The following is an 18,440-nucleotide window of genomic DNA, read 5'->3' as shown; positions in this document are numbered from 1 at the left end:
TAATCTCAAAACCAACTTAGTTCATTCAACAACATAATTAAAGATTTAGGACAACTTATCCATGTAAAACCATTCTCCCCAAAATCCAAGTCTAGGTATGAGAAACTGGCCACTTTCAAAAGTAAAAACAAAACGCGGCAGAAAATAAAAAAACTAGCTAGTACCACAAAACATCAATATCAATGTCACAGAAGATAGAAGGATAATCAACGAAGTCTCCTAGCTTCTCTCTCAGACTCGAGCAGGGTGAGAATATCTCCCTCCCTGACCGGTCCCTTCACGTTCCTCATAATGTAACGGTTCTGATCATCCAAAAACTTGACTCTCACTTGAGTCACCTGACCTCTTGATCCTGTCCTTCCCATAACTTTCACCACCACGGCATGCTTAATTTGGGAATCCATTCTGCAAACAATCAAAACCCATCCTTTTATTCCCGATTGTCCAAAAACTACACCTGTTTTGTAAATAAAATAGGGTACCTTAAACAAGATTATATGATCATAAGCTAACCTAGATTAAGGGTAGCACTTCGGCTCGAATCTAAGATCCTTAATCCTAAGCTAACCTAACTAATAGCCCAAAAAGGTATCTCAAACAAGATTATATGATCATAAATATGATAACCAATTTCAAAATAAATGAAAGTAATCCCAGCTAAAGCACTCACAGAATGGTTCATTAACATCCGAATACCTTCATTTTAGCTACTTAACAGCATAGTATAGCAGATAATCAAGAAATCTATCTATTCTTCAAAACAGGTTAAAAACTTTCTTCCTGAATGAAGGAACTCTAAAGAAAAGATAGATGAAATCGGAGCAAATTTATAGAGAGAAAGAACGCAGCAGATCTAACGTTAAACATAACCAAAGGAAACAACGAAAAGCTGTAACAGTAAGCGTAATCACCTGATAAGACCTTGGCTAAGAGAATACGAGGGTCGGAGCAGAGGGAAGGGAAGCGGCTGCTTCTATAGCGAATTTCTGGGTGGAGAGAAAAGCCCTAGAATTAGGGTTTATATAGACAAGTCTTTTGAAAATACTGTTATGTTCATAGATTTGGTTTCTTAACCTGGGTATTATGGTCACTTCAGCATTTGGTTTTGGGCTTTGGAAATTTATGCGTGGTGTAATTGAGGTGCATCATTGCTGACCGTTTGGTCCTTGATTTGGGCATGTTGGGACCGTCGGATTATCATACTTTTGAATTCTAAATTATGCATTTTTTTATTTATAATTTGGTATGACGACATTTTACATTTTTTTTCTTTTTAAAATATCCTTCCTGATCTTATATTTTTGTTCTTGTTATTAAGTTGCAAAAATTCATTGATTCAACTTTAAACATTATATATTTATGAATTGATTTATTTATATAATTTGATAAATTCTATTCTTAAATTATTTAACAAAATTTTTGACAAATAGTTAAAATAAATACGTAAAATCTAAATAGTATTATAAAAATGATATTTTTACATAAATAAAATCCATTATAATCTTGCATTAAATGTTCCATCCAATTTTTAATTAAAAATCAGTTTTGATTTAGTGGAATTATAGTAGTTGAAAATTAGTTAATGTTATTTAAAATACAAATACATTTAATAAAGAAGATTTCTCAATGAATATAGAACTAAGTTTAAACATTAATGAATATAGAACAAACTTTTTTTCAGTATCAGATTTAGATTTTATTTCTTTAGGTTTTTATATTTTTTGTAATTTCTATATTTATATTAAATATTTCTCTCTCGTAAGTGGATGTATATAATGAAAATCGAACCACTTTAAATATAATTTCTATAGATATGGAATAGGTAATTTTTATTCAAAAAATGGATTTTTTATGAGAGTTTCATAAAGTTGTAAAGGTGTGTGAGGAAAACTGAAAAAATATTGAGTAATATAAAATAGAATAAAAAATTATTTTATGGATTTACACATGATTAAATTTATATTTTTTAGTAATCTTTATATTTATAAAAAAAATTTTATTTTTCCTACATAAATATATACCATGATAAATATTATTCCTTATATGATTTTACTCTAATATCACATTAAATATGTTTTTCATTAAAAATCCTTATATTTTGAACAGCATAGTCACGACCGCTACAAGCTTATTATAAGTCACCATAGGGAAACAAATCTGGGTAGAAAAGAAAATAAGTGGAAAAAAAAGGGTACCACTGCAAAATCATGAACCTATAAAGACCAGAAAATTAATTCTTGGTTGTCCAAAGTCCGGACTTTTTCACTCTTTTTTCTGTCTCTGTAGTTTTTCTCTGTATGGAGCTCTCACTTTCTTACTCGTCTTCTATTGGAATTTCAGCTGTAAATCCTCATTGCAAGGCCTCATCTTGTCAGGCGAAGACAATACCAGCTAAGCTCAATGGCAGGCTTTTCGACTTGTCTTTGAGATGCTCCAGAAATGTGGTGTCAGTTGGGCTTTACAGTCATACAAGTTGCTCAAAACATGTTCCAACTAGGCAATTCAAGCGTAATCCCATCTGGGTATGTCTTGTAATTCCAAATTCTTTGCTCAAGTTGTTGTTCTTCCTTTTGGTTCTTGTTGGTTATGGCTGGGATTAGAGAACAGTCAAAAATTGAATGTTTGTTGAGAATTAGGCTCTGTTTAATGACTTGAACTTTTTGGAATTAGAAAAATGATCCTGTTTTAATACTTCCAATAATCCTACGGTATATTGTTTTTAACTACCTGCTTTTTGCTATTTGTCTTTTGTTTCGTAATAAGTCAATACAAATCAAAAGCAAACGGTAGAAAATGTTTTGCTTTTTGGAAGCAAAAAGCTAGTAAAGCAACAACACACCACTACCTAATTTTAGCTGGAAGTTTTGCTCTCAACGAGCTGAAAATTTTTTATTCAAGTCCATTGATGCTGTTATTGACTTTCATTTACAAAATTTAGAACCCCTTTTGCTTGAGTAGCGGTGCAATAGTAAAAGTTTTGAGCTTGCAAGGTCAACAAAGCTGCTAGCCAATTCAACAAAGTTAATAGAGTTAGGACTGTTTTCCAGTTCACCCCTCGCTGTGCTGTACTTCAATGGAACAATTATTGCAATTTTCTCTTGTTCACTCTTATCTATGAGAATCAATGAGTTTATCTGTGGCATTAATGTAATGTGAATGTGGGTTATGTCAGGCTTGCGGACAAGTTGGTGCTGCTGGGTCTGATCCAATGCTGAACAAAATTTCAACTTTTAAGGATGCATGCTGGAGGTTTTTGAGGCCCCATACAATACGCGGAACAGCTCTAGGATCAGTGTAAGAACTTACGAGTGAAACACAGGTTAAATATGGTGAGTCAATTAATTGCATTCTGTTATACCTTAAGTGAAGTTTGTCGTCAATTCTATTGACAGTGCTTTGGTGGCAAGAGCATTAATTGAGAACTCAAATTTGATAAAGTGGTCTCTGCTGCTGAAGGCGTTCTTGGGAATTGTAGCTCTAATATGTGGAAATGGTTACATAGTTGGCATCAATCAGATCTATGATATTGGCATTGACAAGTATGTGTCACATCTCTGTACAAACATTTTAGTGCTCAAGTAAAAATGTAGATACCTACTTATTTAACATCCTTGACATTTAAATCTGAGCTGCCAAGTAACACCAGTAGAGTTACCACATTTATGTGGTTTAAAACTCAGCAGAAAAAGAGACTGTTATCTAGAATGCAACGTTACTTAGAAAACTCCCAATTCTTTTTATTATTCACCATGTAATATTTATTTTTGAAATTTTGAACTATTTTAAAATGTTTTTTGATTGTAGAGCTGTGTTTTAGGTTTTGATCTTGGAGTCTAGATCATGCAGGTAAACTGTAAAAGTGCATACCTTCTTACAGAAAATTTGAGATTTCAAATTCTGCTTGTTATGTATTTACTAGCAACTTATAAGAGATGAGATGTTAAATATTTCAGTTAACCTTTTTTTATTCAATTTGCAGGGTAAACAAACCCTACTTACCCATAGCTGCAGGGGATCTTTCAGTTCAATCTGCATGGTTCTTGGTGATAATTTTTGCAGTGACTGGCCTTCTGATTGTTGGATCCAACTTTGGCCCTTTCATCACTTCTCTTTACTCTCTTGGTCTTTTCCTGGGCACCATCTATTCTGTTCCTCCGTTTAGAATGAAGAGATTTCCTGTTGCAGCATTTCTCATAATTGCCACGGTATTTATTATTATTTTTTTCTTTACTGAAGCACATATTGCCCATTTAATCAGGACTGAATTGTCAAGAGGACAATAGCGGTTATCTGTTTGCTTTCTAAATCTAAAGTGACCACATGTTAAGTATGGACTAAAGGATTCTCCTGGATAGTGAACGTGAAGCAGCTCACTGCAGAAGTCACCCGAGAGAATTTTAGATGAACCAAATATCATTTTTCTCAGATATCCTTGTGTCAAATAAGTATGATCAGTCACTGGACTAGCTTACTACTCTCAGATCTTAATAGTTGTTGGTTTTGTAAAAAATTACCATAGGGTATATGGAAATGACACCATTTTGCATTGATTGACACGATATTTTAGACTCAAAATATTTTTCATGTTCGCTTCTAAAAGTTCCTTTATTAGACAAAAATTAAGAAATTGACATTTGCAGGTACGGGGCTTCCTTCTCAATTTTGGGGTGTATTATGCCACAACAGCTGCCCTTGGACTTCCATTTCAGTGGAGGTAGGTAAAAATTTATTGCATTTGAATTGTTAATATGTAATTCTTACATACCTTTATGCAATATTCAAACAGATTACCTGCCTTACTATCAATCTTTACCTTCTGACTTGGTTGGTGATTTGCTCAAGGCAAAACAGCCGTCCACTAGTTATAAAACTTTGAGTCAGATTTCAGCCCCAAGGTTTTCAGGGAAACAGCTAAAGTCAAACAGCATGATGCAGTGTACTTTTAGTGTTATTGAAGAACTTTATTCCCTCTGTTTCTAGTTTGGAGACAGTTCAATGATCATAATTGACAAAATTTTATAATTGGGAAAAAAAAAGACGAAGCAAAAAGCAATAAATCTGCTATTCAGCTATCATGATTTTGGCTCAACAGACTGACTTGGTACATAGATCCTTGACCACAAACAAATGAAAAAGGAAAAGCAATCATGTGCTTCTATTGTTTTTCTAACTTAGTTGTGTGTCTTTACAAAAGTATGGGCCATTAGTTCCTTACCTTGGCCTTGATTATCCATGAGGTGCCTCTGAGTTCTTTTCCATCATGCAATGCAGTGGAACCTTTCCTGTACTGCACCCATGAATTCATCCCTCTGGTTAAAACTCCAAAGATTTGCATTTTAATTTTGTACATAAAGGCATCATTGATTAAGAATCTAAATTTTGTTTAGGAAATTCATTTACCTAGTAAATTTGAGGTTTAGCTGTTTCTATACATGTTTAAAAAAGGTTGAGAGAGCTATACACATCCTTGCTCTATATTCTTCTGCAGTGCACCTGTGGCATTTATCACAACCTTTGTAACATTGTTTGCGCTTGTTATCGCCATAACAAAAGATCTTCCAGATGTAGAAGGAGATCGCAAGTAAGTTGTAGAACAAATTTAGTTATATTGTTGTTTATTTTTGTTCTTGTCCATTTGACATTGTTGATATCACATTTCCATATGCCCCCAGTTGAGTTTCCTTCTTCAGTTGTAAAATATTAGTTATGTTTTTCTATGGTTGTTCAAACCATAGCTTCTTGTCTTGATCTTCCCTTAATGAGCCTCAATTTCCATCTTGCTTTCCCTTTTTGGAAGTTTCTCCTCTCTATTCAGTTTGAAACCTATCCTAGTGTTGTTGTATCGTGCCTAACCCTACATTTTTCTATATCAATATTTGTTTGATGTCTGTTTGTACATTTACAGATTTCAAATATCAACATTAGCAACAAAGCTTGGAGTTAGAAATATTGCATTTCTTGGTTCTGGACTTTTACTGGTGAATTATGTTGCTGCTGTGTTGGCAGCAATATACATGCCTCAGGTTAACAAGTTGTACTACTTTAGCCTGTCTTCTCATTCACTATAATTTATGCCCAAAATTAGTGCTTAATTTGTGTAGCTCATGGAAGCAGTTGAGCATTTGTTTGGATATTTTATATTTATCTTCAAGGGAGATTATGTGTTACAGGTTTTCAGGCGCAGTTTGATGATACCTGCTCATATCTTCTTGGCATTGTGCTTAATTTTCCAGGTGTGTTTCCTGTCTTTATGACTTTTCTAATAAAATAATGACCAGGAACCATATGATTTGTTCTTCATGATTTTTCATCCATACTTTTGATTTGAATCATCCTCCCTCCCGCTTTTCTAATGCTCCAAAATGCCAGATATCTCTTTCTGGAGTTTTCTAGATGGTACTTTTGATTCAGAGCAATGATTAACATTTACCATTAGTGTTTTTGTTCTTAACCTATTCTAAATATTAAATTAAATTCCAGAAATGGACATTCTAAAAGGAATTTGTGTTAAAATAACAATTGCTCCTTTCTGAGTAACGGTTAAGAATGCCACTGATTTTTGTTTGTTTCTCAATTATGATCTCTAATGTAAATTTTATTTTAATATTGGTTCAGGCGTGGGTGTTGGAACAAGCAAATTACACCAAGGTAATGTCTAACTTCTAATAGATCATACCACGGTAGCACCATTTGACCTGCTATATACTCTACTTGCATAAAGTTTTCAATTTCAGCAATTAACAGAAGAACACATAGCAAATGGTTATAAATACTACAATCCAAGTGGAGTTATGGTGTTCATGCTCTTTTTTGGCAACCTAATTGACTAAACATATAGTACAAACTGACCTTTTAGAAATTGAAACTGGCATACCATTTTTGTTAACTGTCAAAAGGGGCATGCATTTAATTTAGTTTGGTTTGGATTTTGAAACATTTATAATGATATACTTGAACCAAATTATGGACTAAACAAATATGTATATGCATCTATTTTGTTTCAATTATATATTGAAAATACTACTACTTATACTGATTTTCCATTGGCACCCGAGCATTTGGCTCATTGGTTGGTATATGATCCCCCTACACAAAGAGCAGGGTTCAAATCCCCCTTCCCCCCAATTATATAAATATATATATATATTGATTTTCCATTGGTCCTGTCATCTTCTCTTACTACACTCTAATGGCTACATATCTGCCCGTACTTGTTATGGAAGCCCTACAACTGGCTGATACTCGTAGTCAGACCATAATTGTTTTGCTCAAGTGCACTAGATACATTTCACTGGGAAACCTTTCACATGTGGGATGCACCCTAGTTTAGTTCTGTAAAAAAGTTTAGTCAGGATCAGAGTGGTTGGAAATTTTCATATCAGAAATAAAGGTTGTGCTTCATATCCTAGAGATGGTTACTATGTGTATAACTATATAGTGTATATCATTGAGACATTATGAAGCAAGCCTATAGGGTCTGTCCTTTTGCAAATCATATATCTTTAAAGATTTAACTGCCTGAAGCATCCTTCAGTATTCCTGCATGTGTGATGACTAGTTTAACTGCAGATTACCAGCCTGTACAGACTTTGTTTTAACTACAAAATGAATGGTCATGTCTGCATGACAGAATTAGATATTTAGCAACCTGTAGCAATAAATAGTCTATAAATCTATGTCAGCCTCTCAGCCCTCTGATATTTTCACTGTTAACAACTGCCTGATGTTTGAACGTCTCTAAAGCCAACTGGCTCACGCCTATGTTACATGGTCTCGAGATAGGGTATTGGTGCCCATCACGGGTACACCATGCTTTTTTATCCTTTTTTACCTAAATTTTGAGGATCCAAGCATCATATCCATAAGAATGATGAAGTGTCCAAAAAAATGTTGGACATGGGTACATTAAGGTAAGGTGAAGAGTCCATGTAACATAGGCTAATGGTTTTAAGGTTCTACAAATGTGTTGGTGTGGCAAACATTTTTTTATATCAATTTAATTAAACTTCAAACTGCAACAATCCTTCATATGTGGGGATTTTTCTGGATGCCAACAGGGAGCATGAGAATTTGGTCAATACCTGATTTTATGTTTGATTGCAATTTGCAGGAGGCAATCTCAGGGTTCTATCGCTTCATATGGAATCTGTTCTATGCTGAGTATGCCATTTTCCCCTTTGTCTAGAAGACTAATCTTTACTCTTCATAATTTTGTTTCTCGATTTTTTGTTTTCCACAGAGGGAGACTAGTTATGTAAATATCTAAATGATTTTCCCATTTCATTTATGCATTTTGTAGCAACCCTATCTTGTATCAGTTCTTTCACAAAATCATGCAAAGAAATAAGAAAACAAAGTTTGATCTTATTTTAACATAAAAGTGTTATACTCCAATTGAAAGAACCTCTTAGTTATCCCAGCCTAGAGTGTTCCATGTGGCTCATCATGAATGAGGCATCTTTTCAGCACTAATGGTGTAGGCATGATGGTTGCAGCTGCATGACTATGTATAAGTGTTCAAAATAAGTAGGATCAATTTATTAAGTTGCTATTTAGCCCAAAAAAAAAAATTTAAATTGCTAGATGTTGCTTCTTAAGCACTAATTGACTTGACTCAGGCAACTAGATGTTGTGGAAACTGGGGCTATGCAGCTATGTTCGATCGTCTAATATGCAGGTTTCGGTCCTTGTCAACAGTCAATTTCCCTTGTGGGATGGGGCAGGGTGTTGCTTGGGTTCGAACCCAAACCTACATGCCTTTTAAACGGTCCTTGTGCCACCAGGTGATGTAGAGAAAGGCATCTGACTAAGAGTGAAATTGACTGGCAATTTTCTTCAAATTCTGGAAGCCCTTTCACTCCACGGCTGTGCAGTTTTTGTTTCATTGAAGAGGCTGGATCATAACATTATACATTGCATGCTGTATGGGAAGACACTCATACATTTGGGAAATGTCGGCACAAGCGACAGAGCATCTTTTACTTTTAACTTTTGTGGTCTTCTGTTAAACTATGTTCAACCCATTTGTGTTCTATAAGGTTAAGAGATTACATAAAGATCAACTTTAAAGCATGCTCAAGATGTGGGACCGAAAACTATGTGAACTATCACCATAGGTATCATGATCCTGACTGTTTCAAAAACCATAAGAAGACTACTTCAACAACTTGCACTTATCTTTTCTATCACTATTTTTGGACAGTAGATTTTTAACTTGAAAGTGGAGCATAGATGCATACAATATCATTAAGATCAACCTTCAGACGCTGACAAGTCTGAGCACATTCCAAATTAAAATTCTCATTGCTTCTGAAATTTCCAGGAGTTGTTTCTCTTGGGTGATATAGGAATCTCCTTTTGAGGTCAATGTAGGATTTATAAATCTGCTGATAACTCAAAGGGCAGACAAACCTAATAGCTCATCCAATTCATCTTCTCATTTTCACCATAAGATCTACTGGAAAAAAAATAAAAGAAATATGCAAAAGAAAGGCTCAAAAAACCAGAAAAGAATCCTATATCTTCTTCTCTAACCACAACATGCCAGAATCACACTTTCATCTAAAACTTGCCTATGCTTTTGCTTTTGTGACACTACAACTTGCTCAGGATGCAAGGGGACTTCTAGATGAACTTGTTTCTTTATGTAATGAAGTTGGAGTCATGACCCTTGGGCTAAAACGTGATGTTGTCCGAGGAGATGTACTAGCACTTCTCGGTCTTGGAGACAAGTTTGCTTGCTCTAGGACCCGGACCTGAAGCTCAGAAGGATAATCCCTCATGCAGCTAATCCGTGGCCCAGCCCCAGTAGACCACTTGAGAATAATTGTTGAGCTAGTTGATATGACTTCATTCCCTTATGCGAGTCTATCCTTTTCATGATTTTTTCCTTTGGAATGGGCTTCTCATCTTCCTCATCATCATCTTCACCATACAAATTGATCTTAGTGAACATGAAATCTTCCTCAGACAAAAATTCTTCCGCTGTTTCATAGCCATCGTCTGTAGGGGATTCTGGACGTTCACAGCAGCAGCTTGGTGGCAATGCTTGTGTCTTAAAGATGTCAAACACATCATGTCTTGCTGGTATTTGAAGTTTACTTATTTTTGATAATGATCCTCGAGACAATCTTGACATGGATTTTCGCATTTTCTGCAGCATCACAATCTTGCTTTCTTGAATCAGTCCTCATGAGCTGAGTTTCACTGTTTGTGGCCTGAGTCTGCTGCAAGCTTCTCTGCTTATTCTGATTCTATTCTTATCTGGTGATGGTTCTTCCTCTTCGGAAGGGCTTTTCTGTAAACCATAAGAAAGAACTGCATCAGTGCCCAGCCCGTACACTAATTATAGGTGAGCGGACGTTTTGGCCAAAGAAATATCTACTACAACCCTGGAAAACAAAGTTCCCACAGAAACAGAGGCGCAAAAGAATTTCATGACTTTATGGACCAAGTTGAGAATAACAGTGAAGGTTAACTACACATTGGGTGCCGTACTGATTTTCGTTTTAATCCCTTGAGCACATGGACATTCATTTTGCAAAGCACCCCCTCCAACAATCCCCAAACAACCATGTGCTCAACTCTGCACCGCACATCATACTGCAAGAAGTTTTGGCTAGGAACAAAGATGCATCTTCTTCCTAGTGATGTGAATAGCTAGGGAGAGTGAAAATTACCTTTTGTGCTAATCATTTTACCCTACAATAGGACTTTGCTCTCCAGTATTCCTGAAGATTTAAGCTAAAATAAGAGTTGGAAGGATCAGTGTTCTTTACCTTTACATTTGTGAGGTCAACATTGTGTTCCTGAAGAAATGACATGAACTCCAAGAAATTCTCTTCTGTTGGGAGGTAGTGTCCACTGTGGGGCCAAACAGCCTATCAAGTTGAAAGATCATTTTAATACATCAGAAGCCCTACACAAATTAATAGATGATTCAGCTATCTTAAAAGATAAAAACATTTCTTGCCTACCTTCAAAACACCGTCTTCCACAACCAATCTTCCGGCAGATAATGTTGCTCCACCGGCCAGAAAACTTGAGTGCTGAAAAGTGCCCTTTTTCTTCTGTCCAACATACAAAATCTTAAAAGCACTAAGAACAAAAATCCACTTAGTATCTTTTGGTCCGCCTGTGGTATCAAGAAGTGTCCCAGTCTGCTTGTAGACAAACTTGCCATTCTTTATTACATTTCATAAGCCTCCCTTTCTGTCTGTCTGCAAATAGACAAAATTTATTGGCAAACAGATTTCAACTAATTAGACCATTTTTTATGACTCACTTAATATTTATCCAAGTCATAAAGGAAATCATGAAATTGAATAAACTTTAATAACTTATGCCCCTATCCTACCATATTTTTGTTCCTGATTTGAGGTTTTTATAATTTTGGATCCAACGTAAGGGCAAAACCCACACTTACATGCTCTGCAAGCCAATATAGTTAAACAAAAATTGGAAAGGAAGATTGACTCACAGGACCAAGATACTTGATGCACTGCTGTTGAAGCTTCAACCGTGGGCATTTTTCAAGATTGACTTCTTTCCCTTCTCCTATATCAAGCCTGCATGTTCAAAAGTTGATAGATTGTTTTTGCAAGTTGTTGGGATGCAAAAATCCTTTCCACTTTTTTTTTTCTATTGTTGGTCCAATAAAATCTTACCAATAGAAGAAGGGCTGTTTGCTGTCACAGTGAAGCCATTTGGCATAATAAAATTGGAGATTATGGCCGTAACGATGCCTGGGATCAATCTATTCACAACAAGAAACATGATCAAGAAGAGCCATAAATGAAAATTAGCAGTTGGTACAAACGTTTCATTCTTAGAATGGTAATTACCGCTTCAAGCCAGTGCTGCAAAGCAAGCTTCCGAGCCTTTTCATCCTTAGATAAACCTTTTCCCACCTGCAAAAGAAGACAACACTCACAACCAGCATTGTAGCCAAATGCATTTAAGAGCGTGCACCGCCTTCTTCACAACTCACCTTGGCAGCTCTGGTTCTTGCTCTAGACCATCGTGAAATGGCAGTCTCGGGTTTTTCGATCTCAAAGAATGATATAGAGCTTCGCTTGAGTTCAGCAAAATCTAACAGCTTCCACCTACAAAATGGATAAAAAAGGTTTAAATATGGTTAAAATATGAGGAAAGAAATGCTTGGACACCAAGAGACATGAAACCATTTCATTTGTTTCATTTTCATGGTTGAAAAAGATGGATTGATTTCATGTCCATCTGGTATCCAGTATCTCCTTGATAGAATACGCAGAAAATGATACAAACCATCTCTGCTCGACAACAACTGCACAATCTGCTAGCTGCCTCCTGGTCCGGAAACTCTTGTACACCTTTTGCAACTTTAATGCAGCCTGACATCTTCGCCCTCCCAGATCTGAAACTTGTGAATGAGGCTTTTTCTCAGTCAAGCTGTTTGATCTCCGCAATATGTTATGGTTATTCGCATTCTTACAGCTCTCCAGTCTAACAGACAAGTTATTTTTCTTTTCTGAGCTAGGAGCATTGCATGAGAGCATGGTCTCTGTTTCTCTCTTGTTTAAGCTTAAAGATCCTTCAAGTATCATCTTCCTAGAACCATATGATTGCATAACTTTTGGCTCTGAAACGCGGCCATTGAAACTGACTGATCGCAATGCTTTCTTCACATCCTCATCCTTAAAACTGATTGATTTTACAATAACAGCTTCAAAACGGCTATCCAGATCATCAAGATCACTAAGAGGACATGAAAAGGTTACCCCCATGTTACCAAAATATCTTCACATATAAAGATCTCAACCAACAAGATATATGGGGCCCCAATACCTGCTAATATAAACAAAAAGAAGATAAATTGTCAAAAATATTCAAGAAAAACTATATATAACATTATTTTTTGGTTTAACGGTGATCACAAATGAGCTACTAGCGAAGGATTCTGTTAATTCCATGGAATCTTGAAACTCTTAATATTTTTTAGCATTACACATCCATTCATCACTCTTAAAATTTCCTTTCATTTATCCAGTTAAAGTTCTTCAAAGAGAACGAGGTCATTAAGATACATGCAGAGAATGCGTTGTTTGATGTTGCAACTTGCAAATGGGTTTTAACTCATCAACATATTTGAATCAGAACAGATCTTTCTTAAAAGGAGCAAATGCCATTGTGTAGGAAGCCATGTGTCAGATGTAGCCGAATAACTTTGAATGTTTCATCCCTACTCTCTGCCTATACTTGAATGTTTCATTGCTCTTTAGAATGATATGAAATAAACACAAAGAAACAGAAACGTAACAAAAGTGTTAGAGGAAACCATTTACCTTGTGAAAAAGTTTATGTTTGCACCAATTAATTCACTTAGATTTCAATGAAATGGGATAAAAACAAAAAACCAAAAATCGAAACATTGAATGAAACAAAAAAAAAATGTGGGTTGTAACACTGCTAAATCAATGAAACAACAAAATAAGTAACAAAAACCCAGATGACAAAATTTCTCCTCTCATTAGCTTTAATGTAAAGAGAAATACCAACACAAAAAATGTTGGTTGTAACATTGATAACTCAAAGGATACAACAAAATAACAAAACCCCAGAAGACAAAACATCTCCTAGCTTGAGCTTTAATCCAAAGAGAAAAACCAACGCAAAAATGTGGGATGTAACATTGACAAATCAATGCAACAACGAAACAACAAAAATACCCAGATGGAGAAAGGAAAAAGATAAAAGTTCCTTTCATGCCTATGTTTACATGTTAACCAAGAATGCACAGCTTAACAAAGGCAGAGGAAACTTTACCTCAAAAGTCCGAGAAAGAGAAGCAGAGACAAGAAATGAGTTGAAGGAAAGAGTAGGAGAAGAAGAAGAAGAAGAAGAAGCAAAGAAAGGAAACCAAAAAGCGTGGCAAAAAAATGGGGACTTTGGGTTAGGTACCAAACGTGGGAGAAAGCGAAGAATGTGGGGATGGTGGTGATTCAGAAACAGGGTGGCCTTTGCCTTTGTGTTCGAGAGAGATTTCTTGTTTTCTTAAAATCTCCAAAAAAGAAAAACTAAAGTTGGTGTCTGTCTGAATCTCTCTCTTATGCTATTCTTGCTTGCCATGGCTATTTATAGGAGAAACCGGGAGGGAAATGTTGGAGCCAAAGGAGAGAGTATAGTGAGGCCATGTCCAACCAACCACGTATTAATTTCTTCTTTGACTGCCACACAAAGGAAATTTCTCCTTCCTTTTCCCTAATGGGAACAGCTCTCTGTAATCTAAAGTATTCATTTACTTTAAATCATAATATTTGTTAATTAATCTTGCTTTTAATCCCATTTTTATTCCTAATTTAACTTTTCTCTTTTCACAATCAAGGAGGGAGGGTTCTTAGCTTATACTTCTACTATTTATGAAAAAAAATTAAATAAATAAATATAATAAAATTTCCTATTCTATGATTTTGTTATAGAGATTCAAAGCATTTACATATGTGATTTAATAGTAAGTATAATTTTTTTTATTTAAATAACTGAATTTATTTTTCTTATTAACGAAAAAAAAAAAAGATAAGAAAGAAGTTCGTGGACGGTGAGATACTCAAAATGATAAATATTAACTAAAATTTATTAAATAGCTAATAATTTTTAAAAACAGATTTGGTTGCATTAAACTAATTGGTTTAGGTGAACTATTGAAGGAACATGTTGGGATGGAAAAGACTAATGACGATATATAATAACTTACCACAAATACTTGTTCAACCTCTCTTCATTTGTATTTTAGTAGTGACGGTAGACTTTAAAAGTCTCCCTAAAAAATTAATTAAAACTCTCCTCTTATCCTGTAAAGCTTTGCCACTTGGTTTTGTTCAAAGTGAAGAGATAAAATTAATAGTATTAAATATAAATTATACAAAATTTAAAGGTTTTATGTTTGATGAATTATGTTTATATATAGACTTAGTATAAGTATTATGTATTTAAGTGATGTATAAGTACTGTATATTGATGATACATGAATAATAAATTCATGTTCAGAGTGTAATTTCATAAGTAACCATGAATGAGATGCTTGGCTAGAAGTTTCCAAAAGAAAGAAAGTACTAAAGAATTATGGGAGTATTATACATTGGTAGATTCAAGTAGTCAATGCTCCGCCAATGCGCCGTCTCCTGCTCTCTACTTCTTGTACCGAAAAGTACAATACGCTTTAAAAATATTGTTTTTTATTTTTTTGTCTGAAAGAGAAAAATATTCGTTCCACGCGTTTTATGATCACGGCCGATGGCCAGAGACGAGTTTATCAACAACTATTGGAGGGTAAGATTCACGCCCAATGAGATGGATTGAGATTGGCATGGCCATTACCGTCAGCTGGCGTGATGATGCCAACTGTCCTATCGAATTCCCATGCAAGGTTGTGCTTCCCTGTACTACTTAGGAACCGTACGGGAACCTTTCTAAACCAAACCCCCCAGTGTCTCTTCTTTCTTTACTACGGGTCTTTGCCAAGTTTTACTGGATTCCCCTTTGGTCTTTTCATCATTTTTGTTTCTTTTTTTGTTTAATTATTTCACTATTTTATGTTTTTAAAATTTTTTTGTTACTGATAAGAAAATAATTTAAGATTAAACATTATTCATTGTAATATACTAACAATGTAATTATTATTCTAATTAAAAAAATGTGATTTTGGGTTTGAGCAAATAATATTGACATTAACATGAAAATTGCATAAACAAATATAAAATAATAATATTATATCTTATAACATCACATTTGATCGAGTACAATGACAGTTAGGGATTAATTGATCTAAAAATAAAAGCAGTTTGTGACAGGTTTATATGCATTTCAACGAATTGAGTTCAAGCAATGGCTAAAATCGTAAACCGAAGCTAAACAAGAAAAGTTGAAATACAGAAACAATTTGTTTCTACCCAGCTAGATTCATACGTGTCATATACCAAATATGATAGTTGGCAACACAAGCACAAGGAGTAGTGATGAAGAACCTATGGTGATGGGTCAAAGTTAGGCTTGAGGGCTATATATATATATATATGAAACTGTTTCGAGGTGACTACAGACTGTAGCTCGAAAGAAGAGGATGAAGGCAAAGCCCAAAAAGGGCACTGCCGGGAGTCATAATAGAAAACATGTACAAAACTTGTATGGCTGAGATTTAGATTAGACACAGCTGTAAGTAGTGTAAGTTAAATTTAGTTTAGTCCAACAGAATCCACGGTCTCTGACGAAAACTAGATATCTTTATGGTCCAACGCGCTTTGTCTCTGAGAGTGAGAGTGAAAGCACCACCGACACATCGCTGTCTCCTTGCCCACTGCCTCCAATCGCCATGCAGGCTCACTGTTTCATCACCACCCTCGCCTAAGCTCGGTTCTTCATCACCACCCTCGATTAATCTACTTATGATTCAATTCTATTCCTATTTTTTGGCAATTGTTTTTTCTGACCATATATATATATATATATTGATATCATATTGAATTTTTGTTGAACCTTTAAGAATATTCTTACACAAATGACCAAATTGTTTCTTTTGGTGTAATTGAAGATCAATTTGATAAACCTTCAAATAAAATTCAAAAGTTTTCCTATTCTTAGTGTTGAGATTAGGGAAAAAAATGTATAGCACTTAAAAAACCCTCTAAATTTTTTTTAAAAAAATTTAAATAAGTTTTGTTATTGCATTCAATTAAGGTTTTATATTATTGCTTCAAGTCAAATACTTATTTATAATTAGTAGTTAATTATTTGTAATTAATCAAAATAATATTTATCGTTTTCATGATACGTGATGTTGATATGTCATAATGAATGATAAAATATCAACATTATTACATGATAATTTCACTTTTCATATCAATGTCATATATATATATATAAATAATAAATATTAATTGAATCGATATCAAATAATAAATATTTAATCATAAAAATCTATTTAATTTGGAATGACTAAAGAAGGAGAAACAAGACTTTTTAACCCAACGTTTACTCTTCAAATCAAATTGAAAACGATGAGAAATGGATAAGAAGGATCTGTGCAAAGCCCGTTCAAACTCTTTCTTTTTCTCCATTTCCTTTTCCATTCCCTTGAAGATTAATAACCCAAAATTTTCCCATTCCAATCCAACTCTTCGGTCAACAAGGAGAAACCATCCAATTCTCTAGAAACTCTCTTCCCACCCCATTTAAAAATCAAAGTCTTCTACTTAGCACTTTCAACTGAATTACCAGTCGTCTTTGGGTCACTTTCCCTCCTAATTACAGTTGGAAAATCTGATTTTCCACAGCTTTCTCTCTTTTTCTTTTGCTTTCTCTTCGAAGGCTCACGTTTCAACTACGTTTACACTATATCCGGACGTAAAATCCAAGGTTAGAATGTTGAATTTTGAATATGATTAATTGGTTGAAGCTGAACTCTTTCCATTTCTTTAACAATTCAGTGCAGATATCACTTTCAGAGGAAAATGGATAAATTCCATCTTAAACTTTTAATGGTGGAAAGTTGGAATCGGAACCAACGGGATTGGTTAAGCAATAAATGTAGCAGTTTAGTTATCTACTCCTAAATGAATGTCGTTTGGTAAGGAAACATCATCGTTTCATTGTCTAAAACATTATCCAGACTTGTTTGGTACGTTAGAAATTTTTTTTTTTTTGGATAAATTTTTAGAAAAATATCTATAGTTTGAGAATATTGAGTAAATTTGTCTCGTGAGATTTAAAATTTAACACTAAATTATCTTGAATTTATTTTCGTTAGTTTTTAACTTACCACTGTTATTTTTATTTCAATATTTTCGGTTTTTATTTTATCAATGCAATATAGAAAATATTCTAGTCATTTTTTTTCTTAATAATGGTAAGAAAAACTTAACAAAGAAACAAAAATAGCATATTTAAATGTTCGATTTTAAAATTTAATTTAAACTATTTTTTTTTTCATAATGAATGTGTTCTAGAAGAAACACTAAAAAAAAAGGTATAATTTTTATCATTTTACATTCGGTGAAGAGATAAAAGAATTACCATCCTATACCATGGTAATTCTGTAAAATTTTTTTACAGTGTTTAAAAATTTTCACCGCTGATATAGAAGATAATTTATTTAAAAGGATTTCTTGAATGAAATGTGAAAATTAATTTTCTTTCACTCTTCCAACATTTCAATTTAGAACTATTTAATTTTATAAAATAATATGACAATCCCTTTTTTCTCTTAATATATATTCAATGAGAGGACCTTAAGCCTTAAGGTTTAAATTGGGCCTTGGCCTATAAGCTGAATTTACACATATATATATATATATATAGATTAGCCCTTCAAATTTGGGCTTTAAATCAATTTAAACCAAATGATGTTTAAGTGGCCCAACAAGATTAAAAATTTATAAGACATAGCCCAATTTATTTGCCCTATATAT

At 34.2% G+C, this 18,440-nt stretch overlaps 3 protein-coding genes across 5 annotated transcripts; 1 reads left to right on the top strand and 2 right to left on the bottom strand.

Annotated features, from left to right (window-relative positions):
* LOC110415318 (small ribosomal subunit protein eS28z/eS28y) lies at positions 1-1,068 on the bottom strand. Its single transcript, XM_021426934.2, has 2 exons — positions 912-1,068; positions 1-405 (listed from the first exon to the last, which is right to left on the bottom strand). Exon 2 carries the CDS (start codon positions 402-404, stop codon positions 207-209), a length of 198 nt encoding a protein of 65 aa, XP_021282609.1. The 5' UTR covers position 405; positions 912-1,068; the 3' UTR covers positions 1-206.
* A 1,193-nt stretch (positions 1,069-2,261) lies between these two features.
* LOC110414869 (homogentisate prenyltransferase) lies at positions 2,262-9,073 on the top strand. 3 transcript variants are annotated; one of them, XM_021426277.2, is made up of 11 exons: positions 2,262-2,522; positions 3,173-3,294; positions 3,393-3,539; positions 3,980-4,205; positions 4,641-4,714; positions 5,489-5,581; positions 5,906-6,023; positions 6,171-6,233; positions 6,616-6,648; positions 8,111-8,160; positions 8,698-9,073. In XM_021426277.2, exons 1-11 carry the CDS (start codon positions 2,298-2,300, stop codon positions 8,762-8,764), a joined length of 1,218 nt encoding a protein of 405 aa, XP_021281952.1. In that variant the 5' UTR covers positions 2,262-2,297; the 3' UTR covers positions 8,765-9,073. The 3 variants fall into 3 exon arrangements, with proteins under 3 accessions (XP_021281952.1, XP_021281953.1, XP_021281954.1); XM_021426278.1 differs by lacking the exon at positions 8,698-9,073 and adding an exon at positions 8,619-8,685; XM_021426279.2 differs by lacking the exon at positions 8,698-9,073 and having other exon boundaries at positions 8,111-8,389.
* A 209-nt stretch (positions 9,074-9,282) lies between these two features.
* On the bottom strand, positions 9,283-14,060 carry LOC110414868 (calmodulin-binding family protein). Its single transcript, XM_021426276.1, is given in 13 exon segments — positions 9,283-9,823; positions 9,826-10,145; positions 10,147-10,255; positions 10,258-10,297; positions 10,779-10,880; positions 10,977-11,194; positions 11,197-11,215; positions 11,480-11,567; positions 11,667-11,755; positions 11,844-11,909; positions 11,990-12,104; positions 12,286-12,825; positions 13,804-14,060. Coding segments are annotated over 12 exon segments (1,863 nt in total). The 5' UTR covers positions 12,765-12,825; positions 13,804-14,060; the 3' UTR covers positions 9,283-9,605.
* Positions 14,061-18,440: the final 4,380 nt, after the last annotated feature.

The sequence above is a fragment of the Theobroma umbraticum genome, unplaced genomic scaffold, assembly GCF_002168275.2.
Source record: "Theobroma umbraticum cultivar Fairchild unplaced genomic scaffold, ASM216827v3 scaffold_147.0, whole genome shotgun sequence".
NCBI lineage: Eukaryota > Viridiplantae > Streptophyta > Magnoliopsida > Malvales > Malvaceae > Theobroma > Theobroma umbraticum.
This window is presented reverse-complemented; position numbering and strand designations above follow the sequence as displayed.

Bases quoted from the DNA above. Each gene is read 5' to 3' on its own strand.
- LOC110414869 (XM_021426277.2), top strand. From the start codon at position 2,298: ATGGAGCTCTCACTTTCTTACTCGTCTTCTATTGGAATTTCAGCTGTA. The intron at 4,206-4,640 runs GTATTTATTATT...TGACATTTGCAG, and splicing joins CATTTCTCATAATTGCCACG to GTACGGGGCTTCCTTCTCAA. The intron at 6,024-6,170 runs GTTAACAAGTTG...TATGTGTTACAG, and splicing joins CAGCAATATACATGCCTCAG to GTTTTCAGGCGCAGTTTGAT.
- LOC110415318 (XM_021426934.2), bottom strand. From the start codon at position 404: ATGGATTCCCAAATTAAGCATGCCGTGGTGGTGAAAGTTATGGGAAGG.